Source organism: Emiliania huxleyi (genome assembly GCF_000372725.1).
Source record: "Emiliania huxleyi CCMP1516 unplaced genomic scaffold EMIHUscaffold_105, whole genome shotgun sequence".
Taxonomy (NCBI): domain Eukaryota; phylum Haptophyta; order Isochrysidales; family Noelaerhabdaceae; genus Emiliania; species Emiliania huxleyi.
The window spans coordinates 1-9,790 of NW_005202113.1; the positions used below are offsets into that span (position 1 = coordinate 1).

The 9,790-nt window shown below is 62.8% G+C and overlaps 2 protein-coding genes across 2 annotated transcripts; one reads left to right on the top strand and one right to left on the bottom strand.

Annotated features, from left to right (window-relative positions):
• Positions 1-980: 980 nt before the first annotated feature.
• On the bottom strand, positions 981-2,210 carry EMIHUDRAFT_360999 (putative endopeptidase Clp). Its single transcript, XM_005792677.1, has 3 exons — positions 1,702-2,210; positions 1,368-1,404; positions 981-1,182 (listed from the first exon to the last, which is right to left on the bottom strand). Exons 1-3 carry the CDS (start codon positions 2,145-2,147, stop codon positions 1,030-1,032), a joined length of 636 nt encoding a protein of 211 aa, XP_005792734.1. The 5' UTR covers positions 2,148-2,210; the 3' UTR covers positions 981-1,029.
• Positions 2,211-2,738: 528 nt separating this feature from the next.
• EMIHUDRAFT_108515 (hypothetical protein) lies at positions 2,739-3,798 on the top strand (the record flags this gene model as incomplete). Its single annotated transcript, XM_005792678.1, has 2 exons — positions 2,739-3,056; positions 3,169-3,798. 2 exons carry the CDS (start codon positions 2,739-2,741, stop codon positions 3,796-3,798), a joined length of 948 nt encoding a protein of 315 aa, XP_005792735.1.
• Between the last annotated feature and the right edge of the window lie 5,992 nt (positions 3,799-9,790).

A 9,790-nucleotide genomic window follows, 5' to 3' on the forward strand; every position in this document is an offset into this window, starting at 1 on the left:
AAGCGTGCTCGACCTCGTCGATCCAACCTGTACTACAGCGCTTGTAGGCGCGATGAGCGTCGTTCCACCTGACTCGAGACGAGTCTCAGGCGTCGTACCGAGCGCGTCGAGACCGTGTCCTGATGTGATCTGCACGGGTGAGTCACGTCGGCGTCAAAGGAGCGACGTGCGACCTGTCAGAGCTTGATCTCCAATCGCAGCTGCCTCTGTGCGTCCTGGGGAGGGACAAAATTGTCGCCGCCGGAGACGACTCGACGCCGCTGAGATTGGAGATCAAGCTCTGACAGGTCGCACGTCGCTCCTTTGACGCCGACGTGACTCACCCGTGCAGATCACATCAGGACACGGTCTCGACGCGCTCGGTACGACGCCTGCGACCCGTCTCGGGTCAGGTGGCACGACGCTCATCGCGCCTACCAGCGCTGCCGTACAGGTTGCCACGACGAGGTCGAGCACGCTTCTATACGCTCGCCGAGCCTTCCTTTCCATCCAATTAGGCAGCCTGGGAACGGTGGCGGTCAGAGGCAAAGCCTACGAGGGGTGGTGGAACCACATGTCACGGCTACTGCCGGCGGCTCGACCCCACGATAGCCTCCGAAGGCTGACTTTGCGGCACCATCATCGGACGATGTCGACGAGTTGGGTCGCTCTCGCGGTAGCCAGATGACCTCTCTTTCTAGGAGCATCGGCCATGGCCGCAGGGAGCGCGGGGGAGGGCGCTGGAAGCAACACGGAGCTCCGTTGGAGACGTTTTCAAGATTAGCGTGTCAGAGTAAAATATGGCACTAGTTCCTCTCTTTCGACACAGAGAGCACAGAGGCGGCTTTACATGTAGCCAAAATACGCGCCAAGCCCAGCACGAGAGCTGTTCGTAGTTTCGAAGCGTGCACAGGGAGCCAGAGGGGTCGAGCACGCTACTGGCGCGGCGTGCGGGGGCGAGCGGGCGCGGCGGGGGGACAGCGGACACAGCACAAGGGGGTCGTGGCTCCTTTAGGGAGGCTCAGGGCCGCCGCGAGCACACTGCCGACCTCAGCCGACCGCCTCCATCGCAGCTGGCGCCTCTGCTGGGGCGGAGGTGGGACCGTCGCGCGTGGAGACGACCTCATCGATGAGCCCAAACTCGCGCGCCTGCTCGGGCGACATGAAGTGGTCCCGCTCCTTTGCCGATGCAATCTCCTCCACCTGCGGGGCCGGAGGCGAACGGGTGCATGCGGGGGCGGGCGGTGGGCCGGCGAGGACACGAGTCACACGCCACTCAATGCGATGCAGCGCAGAGACTAGGGGCACCGCGATCTGCTCGCAGCGGCGGCCTCCGGAGGGATGCAGCGACTCTCTCTTTTGCGTCTCTCCTAAAGGGGCGGCTCGACCGTCCGGCCGCTGTGCGCCGCGTAGAGCCCGACCAGCCTGCGTGCCGGCCGCGCAGAGGGGTGGTGTGAGAGCACGAGATGGGGTGAGAGGCGGGAGGCGGAGCTGCTGAGGAGAGGCTGGGCGGCGCGGAGCTGCTCAAGGGGCAGCTGCGCGGAACCAGAGGTTTGCGTCTGTGCTTTCGGCGGTGGGCACGCCGCCCCTCGAGTCCGGCCAGACGCGCGGCAGACTGCGTGTGGGGGCGCACCGCTGCTCGGGCGTCGGTATCAGCTGCTCTCGGCGCAAGAAGCGCTCGTCTCTCGTCTCTCGATACTCGTCTCTCGATAAGCTGCTCACCTCTCTCGCGTCGCCAGGATCTCTCGAGCGTGGATCTCGATGTCGGTCGCCTGGCCGGAGACGCCGCCCGAAGGCTGGTGGATCATCACGCGCGAGTTTGGCAGCGCCCGCCGCATGCCCGGCGCGCCGGCTGCGAGCAGCAGCGACCCCATCGAGCACGCCTGCCCGACACATAACGTGGCGACCGGCGGCCGCACGAACTGCATGGTGTCGTAGATGGCGAGGCCGGCGGTGACCACGCCGCCGGGCGAGTTGATGTACATGTAGATGGGCTTCTCCACCGACTGGGACTCGAGGTACAGCAGCTGCGCCACCACGACGTTGCTCGTATCGTCATGGATCGGCCCGTTGAGGCAGACGATGCGCTCCTGCAGCAGCCGCGAGAAGATGTCGAAGGCCCGCTCGCCGCGCGGCGTGGACTCGAGCACCATCGGCACCAGGGCCATGCTTCGCCGCGGCGGCCGCCCGCAGAGCGGCGTGCGGCGACAGGCCGCCGACCGTATCGCCCGCATATGTCTACATTTCGAGTTTGGATAAAAAAATTCCCGCGTGTGGTGCTGGGCGGCAGCGGCAACACCAGCACCAGCAGCATCAGCGACCAAGCAGCAGCAGCAAGCATGCGCGAGCACAGCACTCCAAGATGCGCCAGTCTTGGCAAGTCAGCAGCTAATTTTGATCTCGGGCATCCCCGAGGTGTGGGGTGGATGCAAGCGAGACGGAAAGACGGTCACACTGCACACACAGACACACAAAAAGAAAGAAAGAAAGAAAACAGACACGCCAAACGAGGGATGGGACGAGGACAGGGTCCCCACCTGCACGAGCAGGATTTTGGAAGGACGATCAGGGGGACAGGTGGGGCTCTCCTGCTCCTGACAAGGGACACGACAGACACACAGACGCTGCAGCTGCCACTGGAAGAGATTTTTCTTTAAAAGCATGTCCGCGAAGCTTTGAGATCCCCAAAACGCGCTGATTCCGCGGTTCCGATTATAATAACCGCCGGCCCGCTCTACCCCGCGCACGTACTCGTACCAATGCGCGCTGCTGCCCGGGGCGCCTGTCGATCGCTGTCCACCGCTGCGCCGCCTCCGCCCCTGTCGATGGCCGATAAGGTGCGGGCATTTGGCTCCCTCCTCGGAACTGGCTTGGCCAGTGGCGCTCTTGGCGGGCTGGTTGGGCTTGGGGCCCATGGTTCCCCCATTATGGTCCCTGCTCTCAAGTCGATGGCAAAGCACTCGACAGCCACGGCGACGGGCACCGCTGCTGTGGCAGTCGTCTCCACCGGCCTCGCGGGGTGCCTTGGATTTGCGACGGCGGGGAGCTTTGAGCCATCCAAGGGCATGTTTGGGAAGGTGACTCGGACGCTCTCTAGCTGTCTTTGCTCATTTACTTCTGCCACTGGTGCTCGGACCCTCTCCCCAGCCTCGCTTGCCTCACGCCTGCCCGCATGCCCCCCGCCCTTAGATCGAGGTCTTCACCGCCGTGATGACTGGAGTGGGCGCGGCGATCGGCTCGCGCATCGGCACACCCCTCGCTTCCAAGCTGAACCCACAGCTGCTGCAGCGCTCCTTCGGCGTCGTGCAGCTGGTTCTTGCGCCGCTCGTACTGTACAAACCGATCTACGACAAGCGGGTCAAGGAGGAGGCGGAGCAGCGGAAGAAGCTGCTCCGCAAGTCGACCACTGTCATCTCCTGGGGGAAGACATATACCGACGCGTACACCACCGTCGGGCGCTTCGCGGAGGCGGCAGGCAGGTCGCCGCCCATTGGCCTCGCCGCGGGCACCATCTTTGGCGTCCTCGGCGTCGGCGGCGGCGTCGTTATTGCGCCATGCCTCTGCCTCCTCACCAACCTCGACCACGCGACGGTGCTCGGCACCACTCTCGCAGCAATGCTCCCGGCCAGCGCCATGACCGCCCTCTCGCACTGGCGCGCGGGCAGCGTGTGCATGTACAGCGCCGTCCCCCTGGTGCTCGCCACGGCGGCGGGCGGCTACTACGGGTCGAAGCTTGCCGTCGACCTGCCCGAGGAGCAGACAAAGACGCTCTTCGCCGCGACGATCTTTGGACTCGGCGTGCGCCGCCTCATGCTGTAGACGCGGGGCCGCGCCAAACCTCTCACATATGTGTACGGAGAATCACAAGCGCCGAACGTTGGGCGCTGACATTTGGCGAGAGGGGAGTCGCTACGCCTGCAGCGGCAGCGGACAATCTCGTTAACACGGGGACGTCGCCTCTGTGCTCTAGTGCTCTCTCTCTGAGTCGACTAATAAAGACTGGGTACAAAAAGGAGAGACCGCGCGGGTCCCAGCGGCTCTGGCCCTCTAGTCTGGCCCGCGACTCCCACGTCCCAGGGCGCGCGATGCGCGCCGCGGGGCCCGGTCCCGTGCTGGCTCGCCGTGCGCGCGGGGAGAGAGGCGCGGCGCCGCGGGTCTCGGCTCTGCGCGGGGCGCGGCCGGCACCAACTTGATTCGTAGATCGGCGTCTCCCCCTCCCCCTATGGGCCGCCACCCCCCTTCAATCCGTAAATCCGTAAAAATCGCGTAAAAATCGCCCAAATTGAGCGTGCTGCGTGGAAGCGGCTCCAGCCGGTTCGGAGCGTGCCCCAGCTTGCGGGAGGCGATACACGGCGTGAACGAGGACTTTCGGCGACGTCAATTCCGTTGGGCTGGGACACGCGACAAGGGTCTGCTCAACGAACTCGGGATAGCCGACCTCAGTACGTTCGAGGCTTCGCTCTTGCACGATACAGGCGCGGTGCTCGACGCGATCCGAAGCACCGCTGCAGCCGCAGAGGCTGGTGTGGCGGCTTATGCCAGCTCGGCCACGAGCAATGTTGTTGTGTCCCCAAGCAGCGCTGATGTAATCTCCGCGCAGCACAAGGGCAGCTTCTCCCGCACTCTCGTCAGCACAGACGCGCAAACCACGCGAAAGGGCTCGGACATCCATGCAGCTGTGAGTAGTGCGAGTGCTGAGATGCTGCTCCGGCAGGAGTTGGAAGAGAAGTTGCGGTCACAGACCAAGGAGCTCGCTTCTGAGCAGCGCTCTGCGGGCGCTGTGAAGAGGGCGCTCGCGTCGGCGCGGGCTGAGCTTGCTGCGGCACAAGAGCTGAGGCGCTCCGACCGCGACAACCTGAGGACAGCGCAGCAGGCTGCTAAACGCGACATCAAAGCGGCCGAGCGGATGGCCGACGAGGTAAAACACGCAGCTCGAGCTGATTTTGAGTGGCGTATCGGCGAGATGCGTGCCAAGATGCAGGCTGAGCTGCGCGAGCAGCTCGACGCGCTGCAGATTTCGATGGAGGCAGAGGCGAGGCGCGCTGATGCCGCAGCGAGGCGGAGAGGTCAAGGCGCTGCACAACAAGATGGAGGGGATTATGCACACGCGTGAGGGGTTGATAGTCGCACTCGCAGAGGCGCAGCTCGGCAAGCACGAATATAGTGATTGTTAAGAGATATACGTAGCGTTACAGTCGTACGGTCGTTGACCCTCCCACCGTGTGCCCTGGGCCGCCCGGACCCCAGAGCTGCGCACGTGCAGACAGCGTTGCGCGAGCGTTGGAGAGGCCAGCCTCCGGCTTCTCAGCGTGTCGCGAGTGCTGTGTCTCATATCTGCCTGGTGGATGGGTGTGGTCTAGGGGGTGTGGTGGGGGACTCCTGGTGCCGGTGGTGGCTTTTCGTTACAAATTTACGGAATTACGCTTTACGGATTTACGGTATTTTTACGGATCGACCCCCCTCCCTCCCCGTCCCGCGGCCCGGCCGTGAGACGCCGATCTACGAATCAAGTTGGTGCCGGACCGCGAGGTGGCATGAAGGTTGGGTGGTTGCAGCGAGAATCGGGAGATAATTTTTTCGTGTCCAGCGTGCCGGCGGGCGCGAGACGCGGTTTTTTGGGTTTGTCTATTGACGAGACACACGGTGTGGAAAAAGAGGCATTTTTAAACGTGGCGGCGCACGCGCCGGGCGCGCGCCGCCGGCACGCTGCACACGAAAAATTGACAGGTGTACCACCTTCGTAGGTGTGCGTCCGCAACTCGGCAAGTCCTCATGCAGCCCCGTCGCCCGGCGTCCCGGAATCCTCGCCTCCGCTGCCTCCGCTGCCGCCGCCGCCGCCGCTGCCGCCGCCGCTTCCACCACCACTCTCATCATCGCCAGCGCGTCGCTTCTCGAGGATCGGCCGAAGGAGGCGCGAACCCACCGAATAAGCGACGAGCAGAACGAGCCCACCAGTCGGCCGCAGCGCCTCGGACGGCCCGAACGGCGTGCCCGCATCATCTTGCTGCTGCTTCACCGAAACCGTCTTCAGAGGCGGCTCTCCTAGCCATCGTCCGACCGGCGTGTCGCCGAGTGCCAGCGACGTGAGGCCCAGCAGGCCGACGCCAATGAGCCCTCGCGGGTTGGGAACGAGCTCCGACCAGCCTCCACCGGTTGCTTTTTCCACCTCCTTATCACGCTCTTTGTTTTCGTACAGAAGCACCCTCTGGATCCGGCGAGGCGCGCCGACCCGGACCGAGGAGAGGCTCAGGCCGCCAGCGAGAGAGGGCAAGCAGCAGCAGCAGAGGAGGAGTCGCATCGAACACCGCTGAACACCTCTGAGCACAGAAACGAAATAAATAAATATCCGATTTCATGCCACGGAAACCCAAACACAGGCGGCGACGTGGCATACGAGCTCATACGAAAGGAGGCGCACAAGTTCCAAGGACGCACGAGCGAAAAAAAACTTTCTCAACGAGCGAGCTCGCGCGGCGCTAGGCTCGAACGGCGTGCGCGGGCCGGCGGGGTGAGGACCCAGCCTTCGACGAGCGAGCAGTGCGATGCCGAAAGGTCGGAAGCAGCCCGAGCAGCGCAGCGCGAGCAAAGGTGGGATCGGCATCGGCTATGTAGACAAAGCGACCGGCAAGACGACGATGTTAAAGCTCAAGGACAGTTCGCTGCATCGGATTCCAGCGGATGAGGCCCTCGTGATCAGCGCTCCGCCATCACGGCAAGGTGCATTCGCCGGGCTGGGTGAGTGGGGCGGCCGCCATTCACGACCAACCGATGAGGAGCTTAAGGAAGAGGCGATCGATGCGACTGTTGCTTCGATGGAAGCTGCTCACCTCATAGCCGAGGATGTACTCAACGCAGCTAGCGGTAAGCCTTTCGACGTCAGTGAACCATTCCAGGCGTTCGATGTGCTCGGCCATGTCGACATGATTTCCGTTGCTGACCCCCAGCGGCTGGTCGCTACCCTGCACAGCTGTAGATCATGGGCTGAGCTGCGTGGAAAGTTTCGGGACTGGCCGAGGACCCCTCGGCTCTTCAAATTTGCCGACATGACTGAGTCCCAACTGGATGCAATGGGTCGATGGCCAACGCCAGTGACAGCTTCCGGGTACTTGGTCATGCTGTCCAACAGGGAGTATTGGCTCGCATACGGCGTCAAAGCCGACCACCGGGAAGTCGTGATCCATGAGCTCTTTGCCAACATCCGCCCAGAAGCCAGCGACGTGAGAGCCGACAATGCATCACGTCGAATCGCTCTTACGATGCTGCAGGCAGGGGCAGAGGCCGGCGATCTTCACACGCTGCTGACCGTGGGTGCGAGCATCTCACGAGATGCAGCGTTGGCTCGCAAGCGCCCAGACATCCATGCCACTGCTGTTCAGACATACATGCCGCTGCTACTCAGAGCCAGTCACAAGACGGCGGTACAAGACGTATGCTACTTTTCGACCGTCTGTGGCGAGATGTTCGAGATGGCGAGCGAGCGTGGCGTGCCCGGCGCAGCTAGATCTGCCATATTGGCGTACAAGTGAGGTGCTGAATTTGTTTCTCAGCCCAAGGCGTTCGTGGCTAGTGGCTACTACCAATACATGTGGAATAATCTCGGGCTAGCGCTCAAGCGAGCAGGTGAGTTTGACATGGCAGAACGGGCGTACCTCTGGGGAATGGCCGTGCCACGTCCACTCCGCAGGCCAGAGGCAGGCGGTGAAGACATGCTAGCGTCGATCCGGAGCCACCTGGTCAACAATGACAAAGCGCGCTCAAAGACGCCTTCAGAGCAGGCACGTGACGCCGCGTGGGGTATTGGGATGCAGTGCTGGTCGGCCCGGCCTGCAGTCTGCGGCCTATCAGAGTCTTGCGGCCAATGTGCAGCTTGTGGCATAAGCTCTTTCAATGTCCGATCCGTCTGCAAAGGCTGTAGAATGGTGAAGTACTGCGACCAAGATTGCCAAAAGGCCCATTGGCCGCATCACAAAAAGTGGTGCAAAGAGCAACAAAAGAAGATGGCAGCTTCTCGGGCGCTTGCTGATTGAGAGTCAGACGATGGCGTTTGGCGGTCTGTCGTTTTGGCGGTTTGAGGAGAGTGTATTATTCTTCTGTGTAGGATATTGTGGGATGGACCTACGGTGCGGACGATCGGAAGTTATGGTGCTCATTGGTAATCAACTAATCATTTGTTGCGCAGAGCCCGCCCCCAGCTGTACACAAGTCTAGTGTCATATGTCCAAGACGTCGGTGTCGACAAGACTAACGGCTGGAGACGAGACCCAGACCGCGACGAACCGACGAATCTCCGGAATCGCTCGCGATTGAGACAACGTTGTCACGTTCACACACACACACGCGCGCACGCGCGCGCGCGCACGCACGCACGCACACACACACACACACACACACACACACACACACACACACACACACACACACACACACACACACACACACACACACACACACACACACACACACACACACACACACACACACACACACACACACACACACACACACACACACACACACACACACACACACACACACACACACACACACACACACACACACACACACACACACACACACACACACACACACACACACACACACACACACACACACACACACAGGCTCTGGCTGGCTGAGGTCATGATGACCAAACAATAAATAAAAACGGACACCTCTCTACTGTGAGATGGGTAAAAAGGAACAGGTCCCCGCCCTTGCGATCTTTGTGCAGGGTTCTTTGTGGGTGTGGTCGGCGACTAGCCGGGGTCGTCCTCCCGGTGGGGGACTAGCACTAGCCGTCTTCCACATGGTCCCTCGGGTCCCTGCTACTCCTAATCTCTTCGTACATCCTCCTGCTGATCTCCGCAAAGTCCTGCTCCCTCCCTCGTCTCGCCCTGCGCGTCTGCTCCGCCTCACCGTCTTCTGCCCTGCGTCGTCTGGCGACGGGTCCTCCATAGTCGGTCGAGGTCGCCGCCCTCCTCTTGCCTCTTCCCAACGTTCCCTCGGCGGCCGATGCCGTCTGCTCCGGCTCCCCAGTCCCCGGGTCTGCCCTGCTCTCGTCTGCGCTAGTTTCTGCTTCGTCCTCACCGGCGTCTCTCCTCTTCCTTCTCCCCCTTCTTGTATGCTTTGCACATCGCGTGGAGACCGTCTTTTTTTTTCCTTCGCGGCAACGCAATGGCGGCAAGGCCTCTTTGCGCGCCCGCCTCGTCACGCAGAAGACCAACGGGCGTCGGACCGCGGTGAGACCGCGCCGCCCTCCGCGCCCGCCCGCGCCCGCAGCGTGAACACATACGCGCGTCCCTCGCCGCACGGAAACATACGCGCCAGCCGCGCACACAGCCTCACATGCAGCGCAGACCGCATGCCCGCGCCCTGGGCCGCCGACGACCCGGTCGGGCGGGCTGAGCGGCCGCCGCACACCACCAGACAGGCGCACAACCACCCGCAGCGCGCCGCAGCCCACCGCGCAGCCCTGCCAGCCAAGCCTGCGCCTCCCAGCTGCACAAACCGGCGCACAACAGAGCACAGCGCACAGCACACGCCGGCGCGCGCGCAGCACACGCAGACGCGCGCGCGACCGCAACACGCACACGTACACAGCACGCGCGCGTCGCACGCCAGCGCAGCGCCACACACAGAGCACACTTCCCATCAGCAGCAGCAGCCTGCCACAATCCACATCTCACACACGCGCGCGCACGCACACTCCCCACGCCGGCGCACGCATTGGGCGTCGCCGAGAGCTCCCAAAGCTGACTTGTGTGGCTGCTTGTGCTGCCTGCTCATGAGCAGTTAATAAGCTCCGGGGTCG